Here is a 17017-nt window from a genome sequence, read left to right on the forward strand (position 1 = left end):
TCATGAGTGGGGTGTTTCCAGATACCCCACCACCCCCTGCCTTTGGAGGGCTTGTAAACAGTTGTTCCAGCAGTGAGCCTCTGACTAACATCATGGGTGGGGTGTTTCTAGGAGCAAAGTTGAAACTGTCTAATTCCGTTTATTTTTACTGTATTGTCAGGAAGTATAATGTTGCCTGCTAACGGATGTTATATTTATTGTATTGAAAATGTTTTTGTGTTTGCTGTGACATTTGCTGTAATGTTACTGTTTTATTATTTTTGTCATTAGGATATTGTTTTTGTAATTGCTGTTCACTTTGTTGTAAGTCACACTGACCACAATTTTTTATGGAAAGGGGCATACAAATAAAATGATGTAGATTCTAATTTATTTATTCTTGGGTAACCACGGTTAGGATCATGCTGTCAATTGCCAATTCATATTATAAACTAAAAGAGCACTTTGGCAGTTCACCTCCTGGCTCTTTCTCCAGAAATGCAATGACAAAAATGTCCAAAGTACACAAGCTCTTGCACATCACTTTTTAGCTCTCTTAGAACAAGGCCTGAGTATACTGTATACATGAAGCCTTATGACACAGTCACCTAAACTCAAAGTGAGACTGACAACTTCTCCATTATGATATAATGCTATGAAGTGGATCCATATGCTTTTAAATACGTTTCATGTACAAGCTGCAATTGATAAGATATGCCATATATTAAAGACTGCATACAACATAATGAATGTTCTGCCTCCCTTAGTACAAGAACTGTGTAAATCTAAACTTCAGTTTCTTGAATGGTAAAATATTTCATCATACCAATATTGGTTAAGAGCAACGCCAAATAGGAATTTTTGTATACAGTTGTAAATTTACGACTGTTCTTTTCATATTTTAAATATGACAGTGCCTTAGCTAACTTTACTCCAGCTTCAAAAAGTATGTTCTCCATTTATGTTTTCCAGTCAGTGAGCAGACTGTTGGGCACTTTTAACTGATGAGGACAGCAGAAGTACTCCCCCTCTCCTTTGCACTAAAGGTGATGAATGTGAATTTTTATTTAAAGAACTTATTTCAAAATGGATCAATATCACATTTAAAGTTTGTGTAAAGGGTGTGTGTATCGCCACAGAGATAACAAGACAACCTATTACACAGAAAAATCAGAGTGGTATATAAAATGTGTTATCTACGCATTACAAATATTTCTAGTATTAGCTAACAAAGGATTTTCTACAACAACATTTTATGGCATTTGATTTTTTTTTAAATGCCTCTTTTAGCTTGCTAAGTGCCAGATATGCAAAACATGCACCTAGCAGGCTGTACACAGCAAACCAAATGGATTGCAATGCATAGTTAGAATGTTGTACATGTTCCCAGGGATGGGCGAATATGACTATTTTTAGTCTGTGTCACTTTCACATGCTTTTATTCATAATCACAACCTGTAGAGTCCTGCAAACTCTGGTTGGATATCTGTGTTCATACTGCACATAAGTCTGAGAGATGCAGATGGGCAGTGAGGGGGGTGGCTCATAAAGGAAGTCACAAAGAATGAATTCCTCAAGTATTCCCACATCTCTGGAGCCACATGTTGTTTGGGTTCACATACACAAACACACAGGACCTGCAACAAAATGTTGCAGTATGGAATGTTCAAGTTTCCAGCCAGTCAGCCATGCACTTTTCTAGGATACTCAATTTAATTCACCCTTCTTCCTGTGGTCCCATCCCCTCAACAGTAAGCATTCTGTACCTACTAAGAGTTCTCATTGAGCTTATTTTTGGGGGGGGTTCTTAATATTCTTTTGTACTTCTGCAAACCTTGGGGTTCTTCTGCTGATACCTCTATTTTGTGCATGGATGGTGCAGTTTTGCTTACACATAACAGTGAATAAAGCAGCAATGTAGATGCTTATCTGATTCACAACTGTTAAAATTTAGTGCAATCCCCTAAAGCCAGCATCCTTGCACTTAAACATGGTCAACGCAATCCTAGGAGTTGCTGTGCTGTTACATTTCTAAAAATAGGGATATGGATGAATGCCAGAACCAGTGTGAATCTACAACTTGTTCCTCATGACAATACCATGGCCTGACCATACTCATAACAGCTGCTACAGCTGCATTTAATGATTGCTTTATTTTCTTATACTTATATCCTGTCATTCTCCCATCATGGAACCCGAGTTAGCATACATGGTTCACAGGCATTCACCCATCCAGGCACTGATCAGACCCAGACCTGCTTAGCTTCAGCAAGGTAAGTGGCCTCATGTGTGTCCAAACCATACCTTCGGTCATTCTTCTCACAGTTTGTTTTGCTAATTACAAAGCTCTCAACAGGTGACCTTTTTTTATTTCACCCTTTTGGTGACCAAGCATACCGCATTCTGTACAGAAAAGACAAATGCAGCATGTGTACATTAATGGCAAACTCCCATAAAGCATATTACTTGTAAAAAAAGTTCCTAGTCAGCGCCACTCCAATATCTTACAAAACAATTGTGAGTTTTTCTATTGATTTTCCTCTCCAGAAACTATTCTCCTTACATGTTACAAATGCATTTTGGCCTCACCACAATCCAAGCTTCACAAGAAATGATAGATAATATTGATTAGATTGTGCTAAAGAGCCCCTGCATTTCAAGGTTATTTCCTTTGGAGAGTTAGTAAATCTCATTATAGAAATCTGCCTGCTGACATATGGGAGAACGGCAGAAGAATTCCAGTACGATAACATCCACCACAGAGACATGCTATTCTTGAGATGGAAAGTCCAGCACACTACAGAAGCTGGAAAAACTACTAAGGAAAACTACTAAGCACCCCTCAATTCTCAGTTTAATATATATTTTGTATTGTTTTGTGTTTTAAGTTTTATTGTATACATATTGTTGTACACCACAATATTTTATGAGATGGCAGTATATAAATACTTTTATAAATAAATAACACATTTCCTTTACAGTATTAAAAAAAACCCAGCAATTCTTTGTCAATTCTGTTTATGGTTTTCTCACTTTCATTCTCTCTTGCTGTAGCTGATTCTAACGGCGGGGGGGGGGGAGAATAAGGTGTCACATTCCAAGAAAATGTGGCAGCAGCAATATAAACTGCCCATTGCAAGGAGATCTCCTGAAATGAACTTTTGCATCTATCAAATAAATAAAACAACTTGAATGTTTTAGATGCCAGACAAAGTCTATCTTGTTTTACCCACATTTTTAATGGTATTACAGTGCAATCTTTTGCATGTCTAGTCAGGGATAAGTCCCAATGAATTCAATGGAACTTACTCCCAGAAAAGTTTGTTTAGGATTGTAGCCTTAAGATACTTTTTTTATCTGCTATTTTATATGCTTGGAAGTTTTATTGCTATTTTAATACTTCTACATTGTGCCATTTTATTTGCCCCATTTAACTGTACAACATGGGTGACAGTTTATTAGACTTGCATGCAGCTATGAAATAATACCAAAATTGGCAACCTTTAAATGAACTATTAGTTAAACTCTTGCTCACAGAAATAATCTAGGAAAAAGTTAACTAAAATACTGGTCCTAATGGTGGCCTTTGACATTTGTTGGCACTCATTACTAACTAGCCCACTATCTGCTCTCAGCCAGGTTGAGCGACAGCAATAGAATGCAGACTAGGGATAAGGGGGAAAAAGAAGGGCCAGATTTCAGGAACTCCAACTTTACATTAGAAATATTTCTGGCATGCTGAGAGTAGGCATAAAAGTAATTCAGTGAGGTCGGCATTGCTGGTTTCAAGACATAACTATAATACATGTCTACAAGGGCTGAAATGTATACGGAGTTTGTATTAGAAACAGAATTCTGTAATGCTGATTGTGTATTGTGGAACTATCTGGCCATAAAATGCAACCAATTTTATGAGCTTCCTGGACAGACGAGAAGAAAGTATTCACTTGTTGCATTTTAAACTGGCAACAAACTGGATTTAAAACTGACTAGAATTGTTCTACCTCACTATTGAGAGACAATATAAAATGTAGATAATCCTCTTGTGACTGCAAAGAATATTCCTTCAAAAGCATGATTTCCTTTTTACTCAGACAGCAGTTACAGTTCAGAAAAGATAACATTCTCATTATTTGCTATAAAGCTCAAGTTCAGATCAGAACAGGAGGACCCTCCCAGGGCCATTTTCACACACACCCCAACTATACTCTTCAGACATATTAGTCCTAGTATCTGTTGTTAGCAATCTGAGAAATTGGCATAAACCAGAAATAGAAAACGTGCAGCCCTCCAGATGTTCATCCCTGACCAGCTACACACTGTTTGGGGCTGAAAGGAGTTGGAAGATCACAAGTTCCTTTTCCTTGCCAGAAAACTTCTGCCACAATAAGCTTTCCTTTGTCCAGCTTATCAAAATCCACCACACATCTGTCCATGGTCCTAAGTAAGGGGAAAACGTGAGGTGTGCGCCAAATACAAGATTATATATGGATCCTGCTTTTTGTGCTTTAAGAAGTGAGTTGCTTTGCATCAGATTGCTTCAGACATGATCATATGTCTCCCTATGATTAACATGGGAAAATATTAATGGCTATAATTTTTACAAAATTTTTTGCATGACTGGGTAAAATTTGTAGACTCGTGGCACAATCCTAACTTCCACTTATATCCTGCTGGCAAGGCTTTGTGGAGCTACAGCTGCATCCACACGACATGGGGCATAGACCCCAAGCTGGATCCAGAGTTGCAATGAGTAGAACGTTACTTATGCTAGAACTCCATTCACAATGGAAGATAAGAAGTAGGCGATTTTTACGGATTCTTCCTTCCCCCTGCAGGCCCCTGAGAAACTGAACTGGGGCATTGGGAGACAACATTGGGTAACGGCATCCCCCAAGGGACACTGAGAGATACAGGAGTAGCAGGCACTGGAGGAAGAAGGAGGTTGAGACTATGCTGCAGAGACCATTTTATGAAGCCTCCCCCTCTGCCCCCAGACACCCTCAGACCTGATGAGGTGGGACAGCCAGGGACTGCCCTTTCCCAGCCTGTGGAGGACAAGGGAGGCTCAGGAGCACAGCCTGCTATGACAGAGCAGGAAAGTTCAGAGGAAGATGCAAGCTTGGCGATGTCTCCCAGGGAGAGGTGGTACCTCAACAGAAAAGAGGAGACTCATCCTCCTTGAAAGAGCACCCACCTTCAGACACTCCTGCCACAGCTTGGATTCTTGTAAGTAGCTTGGTGGATAAGTGGGGACACTTGCTGGAACATCTTTGCAGCTTCCATGCCGCCTTGGAATTCTTGTCACTGACCTTGGACTTGTGAACCCTTGCCCTTACACCTAGACCAGCCTTATTCATGTTAAGCCTTCACCGTCTAACAGCTGCTGGACTTTATCTGGCTCGTCCATGCCTCCGGGTCTGTGGCATTAATCTGCTTTAATCAAGTATTGCATCCTTACTTGTAAGTGCACCTATTGTCGAGTTTGTACAGGAGTCAGGACATCCCTCCTGCCCTGTTCTGCTGGCCACTACTGTTATCTGTAGATGAAGCTGAAACATTTTGTTTATGTTGTTTTCTTCAAAACTTGAATATATATATAAATTATATTAAATATAACAATGAATTCTTACTTTCATCTTTTCATACTGAAGCAGCAGTGGGTGACATATATTAATATAAAAGAATGTAAATCTACTGTAAAATCAAAGGTTACATTACTGAATGTTTTGCTGCTAAAATATTAGTTACTCTGAATGTTAAATCATTTCGTTTTAACAAACGAGAAAATTAGGAGCTCTGTGCAGAATTGTCTTTCAAACTATAAAAGCAGATATAATATGGCATTAATTCCAGAATGTACTGGAGCCAAGAGATATGTCATTCTGTAGAAATAATGAACATCTATAATGCATTAGTAATAAATATGTTTTTCCTACAGCAGCAATGGCCAATTTCTTGTCTGAAATACCATGGCCTACCCCGACATGGACCAGAATGCTACCCACCCCCGATCTTGAACACAGCTTAGCTGGAGAGAGACTACAGCCATTCCAGGCTGAAGAACTGAACTACTTATCACATGGGTAAAGCCATATATCCTGTGGGAAAATGGAACAAAAACCTAAAGCTCTCATCAGAGATTGCAGCAACCAAACACAGGATCATGGGTTGGATAGGCATGTGCTAGAGAGCTACCAAAATGTTTTATTTGACAGGTTGTGTGGATAAGTCCATGCTTCCTCAGATATCCCTGCCTCTTCAGAAGTTCCAGCACCAGAAGAGCCCATGATGCCAGCTCTTCTCCAGCTAAATAGGCTGAATTACTTTAACAGGTTGTTCCAGCTCGCAGGCCGTAGTAAAGTGACAGCCTCCCCTGAAATGCCAAAGTCCATGGCTCCTAAAACAGGCTGGGTCCCTTTTAAGAGTACAGCATCCACTCATCAGAGGTAGGGCTAGGAGCTCAAGGAAGCTGCAGTTAGGGTTTTGCTGGTTGTTGGAACATCCAAGCCTGCCTTGCAGACTAGGTGCCACTGGGAGGTGACCAGGGTGTTACCCACCTTGCTTGTTTGCCTCTTGAACATTGACCTCTGCTTTGTCTGACCTTGTCTTGCTAGTACTTGACTTGCTTCATCTTATCTTTGCCCCTGGATCTAGAACTGGTGCTAATGGTCCCTGGACTCTGTGCCTAGAATAATTCCCCACTTGAGTAATAATAACTTGATGTTGATGATAATAACAACTTGAATAATTCCCTTGTTCCCAAGCTGTCACCATTGTCTGGGACAGAACAATTTGTCACATTAAAAATACTGTTATGCTATGTGGCAGATCATTTAAGCAACACGATATTCACACCCATGTTCTTTAGCCAAGGAGGTGACCATGCTGCCTTTGTGGAAAGTATGTAAAGAAGTGAAATTTGTGGGTTTTCCCCCCAAAAGGACTGCCCATGGGAGGCATCATATCTAAATCAGCTTAGGTGTAATGGATTTGTCATACCTGAATTAATGCTTCTGATGGAATATTCCAGAGATCAACCTCAGTAACAGCTCAGGAAGTGGGGGGGGGACTTCCCTGCAGAATGCAATTTAGATCTTTTTCTAAAACTATTCCATAAATGTGTAGGCACCTCTAGCATGAAGCAACATAGTCACCCTCCTTTCAGGCTGTTATATAATACAGGATTGGTTAAGTAGTTATCCATTTCCATCACATATATGATTTAGCTCAAGGTAGAAACACACTCATTTCTGGTTCTCAGTTCTAGTGAGTCTTCATCTCTCTCTTCTGAAAACAGGGACACACAATGCTAATCAAACCCCACCCCTTTTTACAGTAAAACCTGGTGGAAGCAGCTTAAGTGCATTTTCTTTAAAATTCAATTTCACAGAGATTTTGCAACTGATCAACCCATCCCCCCTCCAGGTGTGGCTAATAAACGGTTTGCTCTGGCAACTAGCGTGCTCACAGCCTCAGAAATGGCTTAACTGAAGGTGGATTATTGTGTGACCTGCATGTGAATTAGTGAGTGATTAAATAGTCCCTGCCTTACACTGGCATGATGGACACATACTGCAGAATGTTCTATAAACAAAACAGATTATTATTAGCAATCAATACATATGGAGGTGTGAAGGCTTACCATTTTTAAACTTTTAAGTATCTGATCTCTTCAGGATCTCTTCTCAATTGTCCGAGTGCAGGACACAGAATAATGGGATCAAATTGCAGGAAGCCAGATTTCAACTGAACATCAGGAAAAACTTCCTAACTGTCAGAACAGTACGACAATGGAACCAACTAGCTCAGGAGGTGTTGGGCTCTCCTACACTGGAGGCATTGAAGATGCAGCTGGACAGCCACCTGTTGGTATGCTTTAATTTGGATCCCTGCGGTTCGACTTGATGGCCTTATAGGCCCCTTCCAACTCTATGATTTTAAGTCAAACTGTTACTTCTACACCACAGCGAAATGTTGGAGTTTTTTTTGGAAACATTTATTTGAGGGATCCCAAATATATGCCTGTTAATGATGAAAACTGTATCTGCTCATATCATTTCTCCAAAACACCTTAACTCTGTGCAACCTCTCAGCAACAAAAACATTTTTTCCAGACTCAGCAAGAAATGCAAGCTCTTTATTATCCTTGTGAAAGGCGTAGGGGATTTGAACTTGCTCAGCAGGCACACGGGAAGCTATTATGAAACTAATTTGAAGTTGAATTCAATAAAACCATAGCTTAGATCCTCCAACTGCTTAACCTGCACAAATTGTACTCATTTTTGTTGGGCTTGTACAGATGCAAAAATCTGAGGATTTGACTAATGTAAACTTTCATTGTGTGGAAAGACTTCCTGCAGTCTTCATTTCTGTCTATGAGGCAGCGTGATTGGCTGTCAATGATTAGAGGCACTGACATTCCTGTATCTACAGTTTTGCATAAGAACACTAGCTACAGCAACCTTCACCTTCCACAAAGAAATATTCCAAATTGCCATCCATTTTCAACCTACACAATAAGCTAACATTTAAAGATAATTGTTATTCACACTTTAAGAACAGGGCTTTCAGATATAAAGCTCTGGAATAACGTGCCTTAAGCCAAAGCATATCTATTACATTTATTTAAGGTTCTCATTTGTTTCATTGTATTGGGAGGGGGGATTACACTGTTTTGAATACATGGTCACATGAAAGGTCCACCTGGCTCCTTCTTACCTAAAGCAGTGCTCCAACACTTACTGCTTAATTTATAAAGTGTTACTGGGGTTTGGGTCTTCTTGGAAGCTACATCTCCTGCCTTACTCCCCCCCCAAATCCATGAGAATTCATTGCTGAAGAAAGGACACTGCATTTTCTCAAAAGCACTCCATCCCAAAGACTGAAGGCAGAAATTATTATTATTATTATTATTACTCTTTATTTTTACCCTGCCCTTTTTCCAAACCTAGAACTCAGGGCGGCTTACAAATAAAAACTACACATAGATAAAAAACATACAAAAATATACAATTAAAATAGAATTAAACTATTCGTAACATTAAAACCATGAAACATACTTGAAATACTAAGACAATTTAAAAACATTAAGAATAGGACCATAGAACAATACAACAGACCTTAAACATCTTCTAGTCCAAAAGCCTGTCGGAATAGAAATCACATCTAATGCATGCTATGGGAGGCTCAAGCTGCAATCATATTAGATACACAGGCATACCCCGCTTAACGTCACCTCGCTATAACGTACATGCTCCATATGTCCCCATACCCCGCTTAATTTTCGCGTACTTCACAATAACGTACACTTTATTGGCATGACGCCGCTGCCATCTAGTGGTGATTACGTGCAGTACAAGTGAAGACAATTGCTTCACTTAAAGTTTATTTTTGCTTAAAGTATACTCTCCAGTCCCATTGCAAACGTTAAAGCGGGGTACGCCTGTACTTTCCTAGGAGTAAGCCCCATCTAATGCACTGAGACTTCCGAGTAAATATCCATACAGCTGTGGCGTTTGAAAAAGATTCTAAGTGCAAACAAATTAAGACATGAAGTTCTTATTGTCAGATCACACTACTTTTTTCTATGCGAGGAGATTATTCCAATCATTCATCAACAAAGGCAGCTTGTCTCAAATGTACAATGTGAACGGGGAATCACAGATACGGCTGGGTTGCGTGTGTGGATGAAAAAAATTGCATGAATTCTGGGCCGGCTCCAGGAATGCCGGTGGCGTGTGTGTGTGCGCACATGCACACACACACGCATGCGGCCCCCCACCTGCCTGTCTGCTGTCTTTTACCATTGCCCTTAATGAAGATGGCGGCCGCGTTTCTCTAAGGGGATGACGCCTCCGCCGCCATCTTTGTTGATGGCACATGTGCGTGGTACGCGCACGCATCTCTGCCATCAACTAAGAAGGCAGCAGGGGCTTCAGTAACTTAGGGAAACTGACAGGTAGATGGGGGTGTGGAGGGGCGTGGGGAGCCACGGTTTGCAGAAGGGGAGCGTTGGGGCAGCTGAGGGGGCCCCTGTAGCTCCAGAGGCCATCGGGCCAGTGCCCCACCTGGCCGCCCTTTAGAACTGGCCCTGCATGAATTGGACCTGAGGGTTTGGCCACGTAAAGCTATCTCAACAGTAAATTTCATTTCTGGAACAAGTTGCTTGCAGTGGTTCAGCCTACAATGTGGTCTCCCAAACCTTGCCCATTATGGCTTGAGCTAGCTGGGGGAGCTTGGCCAGATGGTCCAAGGAGTGGTTAACACATTTTTTGCATATGGGTGCCCAATTCTTTGAAGGTGGTAAGTGCGGCTGCTCCTAAAAAAGCCCTTGCTGGACCCTGAAATACTTAACTGCAGCCGAGTCACAAATACCCGTTTTTTTGGATAAGGTGCACGGTAGTGACAGTCCAGCTGAAGACACTCTTGGAGGAAATTGATTATCTTGATTCATTTCAGCCTGGGTTCAGACCTGGCTTTGGGACGTACTCAGCTTTGGTTACCATGATAGATGACTTCTTTAGGAGAGAGAAAGGGGAAGTGCAACCTTGTTGCTCTTGGTTGATCTCTCAGCAGCTTTCAATGCCACTGACCATGGCATTTCCCTGGAACATCTCCATGAGTTCGGAGTTGGTAGCACTGTTTTTTAGCGGTTTGACTCTTACTTTAGGGCCAGGTTCAGAGAAATATTATGTATCCACCCCCTGGCAGTTATACTAAGGGTTGCCACAGGGCACTATTTTGTTCCCAATTCTATTTAATGTCTATATGAAACAGCTGGGAGTAAACATTAGAAAGTTTGGGGCTTGGATGGTATCATCAGTACAATGACGACACCCAGCTACATCTGAATCAGAAGAGGGTGTGACTATTTTGAACCAACATCTGGATGCAGTTGTAGGCTATATAAGGGCCAACAAAATGAGGCTGAATCTTAATAAAACAGAGATTAGGTGGGTGAGCGACTCCCAGGTCTAGGAGTTGGGGTATCTACCAGTTCTGGATGCAATTGCTGAAGGGACAGGCACATAATTTGGGGATTCTCAAGACCCATCCTTGTCACAGAAGGACCAGGAAACCTCTGTAATAAGGAGCACCTTTTACTAACCTAGGCTGATTCACCAACTATGCCCTTTCCTGGACAGGGATAGGTTGTCCATCATGATGCATACATTAGTAACCTCACGATTGGATCAGTCTAATATGCTCTGTTTAGGGCTTCATTTGAGATTGGTCTGAGGTTGCAGCTGGTGCTGAATACTGTGCCCAGGTTGTGGAGTACCTGGATACACACATATTACACATATTACATGTGGAGTGAGGGAACTTCACTGCCTGATTAGCTACCAAGCCCTGTTCAATATCTTACCAATACACAAAGCCTTGAAGAACTCAGGACCAGATAACCTAAGTGCCTGCCACCATAAAAACCTGTATAAACATGGATCATCTGAGAAAATGTTACTTGTGGCACTGTACCAACAGAATATCACAGGGCAATGAGCTGAAAATAGGCATTTTCTGCCATGCCAACACTGTTATCTTTTCGGCGCCAGGTCAAGACTTTCCTCTTCTCCCAGGCATTTTTAGCATGTGTTTTAAATTGTTTTTATATTGTTTTAAATTTTAAAATTGTGTTTTAAATTGTTTTTAAAATATGTGTTTTAAATTGTATATTTGTTTTAATGTTTTTGATTGCTGTAAACCGCCCAGAGAGCTTCGGCTATGGGGCGGTATACAAGTGCAATCAATCAATCAATGCCCCTGCACTCTGGAATGCCCTGCAAACATAGTCTGTCATAAGAACATAAGAAGAGCCTGTTGGATCAGGCCAGTGGCCCATCTAGTCCAGCATCCTGTTCTCACAGCAGCCAACCAGAACTATAGGAACTACAGGAAGCCCATAAGCAGAACCTGAGTGTAAGAGCAGTTGCTTCAGGTGCCTTAAGACTTTTCCCCCCAGGCTTTTGCTGACCCATGTTATTACTAGATTTCTATTTTTTCCTCTTTTTTTATGAAACTATATTAATATTTGTATTTTTGTACTACACTCAGATTTGTTTTAGACATTCTTCTAATGAATAAATAAAATTTTAAAAAATTGCCTGATAGAGATCTTAAGGCTGAACAGATGCTATTGTGTACTTTCCTGTGGATCAGCAGTAGCAGTATGTGGAGAAAGATGCTAGCAAATACTATAAAACTGTTATTCGTGTATACGGCATTAGTATTCTACTTTATATGAGTTAGAACTCAGCCCTGCTATGACTGCCTAAGACCTGAATCAAATTAAACCCTGGAAAGTGTACAACCACAGAGATCTTCTATAAATCACTCTCTAGCACCAGCAGTCTAAACAGAGATATTCACAACAAGAGTTTTTTAAAACTGTCACCTATCTGAATTTCCCATAGTGTTACCTGATTGACTCTTCCCTCACTATTTTATATATTTGTACCTTCCATGAAAAATCTATTTATTAGTTTTCCGTTCACATGAAAACTGAGAAGGATTTATAAACACAGTACACCCTGGAATGCCAGTAACACTTTTCAGGACATACAGCATTTTGGTTAAATATTCATGCCATAAGCCAGCCTTCACCAACCTGGTGTCCTGCAGAATTTTTGGTACTAGATGGGGTTGACGGCAGTTATAGTCCAAAACATTTTAAGGGTACCAGGTTGGTGAAGGCTGCCGAAAGGAAGCCCTAGCTCCCTTGATATTCTCATAATACAAATTTAAGGAAACACTTCTATATTCATTTTTCTTTCATGTTTTTCTCAACTTTATAAAGTTACAGTTGCTTACAAAAAATAACAGGACGTTTCTTGATTCATTAACAATACTACAGGTAGGAATAGTTCTGTCTGCAGAAAATATTAGCAAGGTGTGTAAGTAGTTCACTTTTTCAAAAAATGACAACATATTTGATAAGATGACAAGCCTAGCACTCAATTAATTCCTAACAACAATAATTAAGAGCGATAAAAGGAGTAATTATTATTTTCATCAATACCTAGTGAACATCATGCACTGCATTTCTTATCAGTCTTGCTACTAGCAGCTCAATAAAGATTATGTAGTCAGACTATTGTTAAAATATCAAACATATGTTCCAATGACATCTGATGGGTACATCCAAATAAAGTTACTTTTAACACAGGTGAAACAAAAAGAGAAAACTTGGGAACACATACTGCTTTCATTGATTTGGACACAGTATATTTTAATAAATATCAATAAAGGGTACAACTTGTAAAAAAATTAATGTCATTATAAGATGGCAGTTTGAGCTTACCTCTAATGAAGCTTAGAACCAAGACATACTCATTTTATTTAAAGCAACCATTCTGCTTGCAAGCATATGCAAGTTCTATTAAAAAATTTACAATGGCAACATTTAATGGACTTCAGCTAATTTTATTTTGGCAACTGATCTGAGAAATAATACAAAGTATTAGCAACTGCACATAAAGTCCCTCCTGGTCTTTGATATAACTGTGTGTTTTCCATATCCCACCTCCCTACATAAGGCACTGTTAATACCAGTACTCACTTAACTGAGCACCCGTACCATGTCATATAACGCCTATTCTTTATCCTAGAGATATTGGGATTACTCCCAACTTAAGGATGGAAAAAGGAATATCGGTGGACAGCAAAAGAGGTTTAAAGATGTTCTCAAAGCTAATAAAAAAAAATGTAACATAAGCACTGAGAACTGGGAAGCCTTGGCCCATGAACATCCCAATTGGAGGTCGGCCATTATCAAAGGTGCTATGGACTTTGAAGAAGCACGAGCACAGGGCGAAAGGGACAAACGAGCTAAGCGGAAGGCATGTCAAGCAAATCCTCATCGTGACCATCTTTCATCTGGAAACCTATGTTCTCACTGTGGGAGGCTGTGTGGATCCAGAATTGGCCTCCACAGTCACTTACAGACCCACCGTTAAAGACCTTATCTTGGAAGACAATCTTACTTGGTCAGGAGTGATTGCCAATGAATGACTCAGACCAGACCTACTGAAGTTAATGGACTTAAGTCCATTGATTTTAGTTGATCTACTCTGAGTATGAGTTGGATGACCAACCAGTTCTTCTAGAGATAATTCTGATTTTGCACAGTTTGGACCCTTTGTATCTCTGGCTTTAAACCAAATAATAGTGTTAACCCACCAAAATTATGGACTAAACATGTTGGAAATATTTGGGTAGGGACACGCTGTCTCAGGACAGATGAGGGGGCTGGACTAAATAGTCTTTAGGAATCTTTGCTCCTGTTAGTAGAGAGACTACAACTCAGTACTAGAGCACATGCATTGCCTGTATCCAGTTCGGTCCTTGGCATCTCCATGTAAAACGATCAGGGAACAAGTAATATGAAAGATCTTTGCCTGAGAACTTGGAGAGCCTATGCCAGCCAACGTAGACAATATGGTACTAGATAGGCAAATAATCTGATTTGGTATAAAGCATCTTCCTACATTCCTAAGTGCTACTCTTCTATGACTTCAGAATAATTGTCCATAAGAGTTGCCACTAAACAATTCATGGAAAAGTAATTACTGAAGTTTATCTCAAGTCAGTGGCCCGTGCTGAGTGTATGGTTATGTGTACTTAGCACCTATTTAAATCAATTGGCTAAATGCATCCTACTGTACTATTGTATAACTAATATATCTGAACTAGTTGCTAGGGGTTCTGTCTTTTTACTCAACATTCAATTTGTCTGTCTAAAATTTTAAACAACACCTGAGTGAAAAAGCTGTATCAATTATTTTTAAAAGGTGTATGTAAGATGGGGGAAGAGATAATTCACCAACAATTTGTCTTGAATATTTAACAAGACCAAATGCACAGGAGTAAACCGTTCAAAGAAAAAGCACCCCATTCTTCTGCCCACTTATCCTCTCCACCACTATTTAAAAAGAACAAAATCTCAAGAAGCTGCAAATCCAATAAAAAAATTCCAAGAGTGGAAGGAAGCAATGAGCTAAAAGTGAGCTGCCTTTAAATCTGATATAGTGGTTAGAGATGAAGTCACTGAGGTAAAATTGCAATCCTAACCCCACTTGCCTGGAAGTAAGCTCCACTGAATGCAGTAGGATTTACTTATGAATAAACATAGTTGGGATTGTGCTGTTATTAGGGAGTAGGCATCGCTGAACCCAGTGGTAGAGACTCCCAATGAATAGTGCAATCCTATGCGTGCCTACTCATAAAGAAAGCCCATTGAGTTCAATGGGACTTGCTTCCAGATAAGCGTGTAGAGGACTGCAGCTTCAATATGCTCAGGAAAACTGAGCTGAAAATGTGCAGCGGTTCAACACCACGTACTTTAAACTGATTTGGGGGGGGGGACCTGCCGTATATGTCACCCTTCCCGTCCTATGGAAGAAAAGCAGCTTTGGGGGAGGAAGGATTTAGAGCAGAACATCGATCAGAAGGGTTAGGCAAGGCTTCTCCCTCCTCCATTGCTCCTTACAAACTCACAGGAGACTGCTGTGGCATTAAGTCTGAGGAGAGAGCCATGCAACTGCGGGCCAGGACCAGGTTGGACCCGAAGCAAGAAAGAAGACAATTTCCAAGCCTCTAACTTTTTCTTAATACTTTATCTCCCCACTCCCCTCGTGAAATGAACCCTAGATTCACATTGTTGCTCCACTGCTTCCTATTCCACACCTTTCTTCCTTTGTACTAGGAAGAAAACTTAGCTCTACCCGTGTATATATATTTTTAAAAAATGCAAGAATAAATAAATACCAGCCAACTCTTGGTTCCTTACACCGCGCCTATCTGTCCCCCTCGCGCAACTTTCTTCAAGTCCCATGAATAACACATTACTATTTCGGCCACACAGCCAAGAAATGTGTGGACGACACAAGGCTGGCTGCCCAGCAAACACGAGACGAGGCGCGGCGGCGACGACTTGTTTGGACAGCAAAAAGGAAAAGAAATCCCGGCTGTTGGTCTGAGAGGACTGAAGCGCGGGAGGAGAGGGGGAGGGAAAAGAGGCGGGAGCAGGGTAGGAGGCGCGCAGCCGGAGGGATTAGAAAGACAGCGGGGTTTACTTGCCCAGGTGGGGACGAGGAGACTGTCCGGACGCCCGAGCTGTGCTGGAGGAGATGGCTTCCCCGCCACGTTCATTTCCTCCCATGCAGCTAGATTAGTCCTTTCTGAATGGCGAATTCACAAGGCTCGTGCCAGGCATTTAATAATCCCAGATAATAACACAAACGCCCGCGCGCTCCCCTAGCAGCTCTGCAGGCGGCAGTGGCTCTCGAAGAGAGCGAAAGCCACGGCGGGAAAGAGCCCACGAGGAGCCGAGGGGGGAAAGGCGGGCAGTGCTGCCACTGAGCTTTCCGCGCTGGCTCTCAGTCTAGGGGCAACGGCGGCTCTTCTGCCAGCCTGCTGCTTTGTTCTGCTCCTCTGGAAGAGGACGGGGGAGGAGGGCAGGGAGCGAGCGGGAGCCCTGGGTGGTGGTGTTGATACACGGGCTCAGGGTTTCATTTGCCCGGCGGCTGGCAGGCTGGCAGGCTGGCTGGCTATCAGTCCGTCGACACACACGCGCGCATGAGGCTAGCAAAAGACTGCGGGGCGGGGCGTCCTTATTTAACTTCGGCGCTCTCTTTCGTTTTCCTCCTTCGGGAGGACGCAGGAGCTTCCCATCTTTTGCCAGCCAGAGATACTGGCAATTTGCACGCGCTCTCTTTTTTTCTGGCGCTCGCTCTGTGTTGAAGGTGGGGTGGGAGGGTTGCGTTAGTATGCAGAAATGTGGCCACGCTTGACGATTTCATAGTTAGAACCTGACAGGCTATTTCTTTAAGAGCCCCTGCATCCTCACACACAATCCATGACACGCTCATTTAATTAATTAACCCCACGATATTCTCTTAAGAGTGAAGTTTCTTTCTAACCCTAAGTGTTTGCAATTGAAAAAAAATTATTTAGTATTTCAGACACGTGCTGTTCTTTGAGGGATGCCTCTTGCACAAGACAGCATCTCTATTTAACTCCGTATTTAAGTCAAGTA

The 17017-nt window shown here is 41.4% G+C and overlaps 1 protein-coding gene across 3 annotated transcripts in view; it reads right to left on the minus strand.

Annotated features, from left to right (window-relative positions):
* The window catches only part of SNTG2 (syntrophin gamma 2), a 420613-nt gene extending 403892 nt beyond the window's left edge, over nucleotides 1-16721 (minus strand). For 2 of the 3 annotated variants that reach the window (XM_061626228.1, XM_061626227.1), the window contains exon 1: nucleotides 16060-16721. In XM_061626228.1, the coding sequence (XP_061482212.1) occupies nucleotides 16060-16131 (72 nt within the window). In that variant the 5' untranslated portion in view covers nucleotides 16132-16721. Of the gene's footprint in view, nucleotides 1-15747; nucleotides 15882-16059 lie in introns of those variants that run through there. The other variant, XM_061626229.1, reaches the window with a different exon arrangement.
* Between the last annotated feature and the right edge of the window lie 296 nt (nucleotides 16722-17017).

This window comes from Rhineura floridana, chromosome 4 (assembly GCF_030035675.1).
Source record: "Rhineura floridana isolate rRhiFlo1 chromosome 4, rRhiFlo1.hap2, whole genome shotgun sequence".
Taxonomy (NCBI): Eukaryota; Metazoa; Chordata; class Lepidosauria; order Squamata; family Rhineuridae; genus Rhineura; species Rhineura floridana.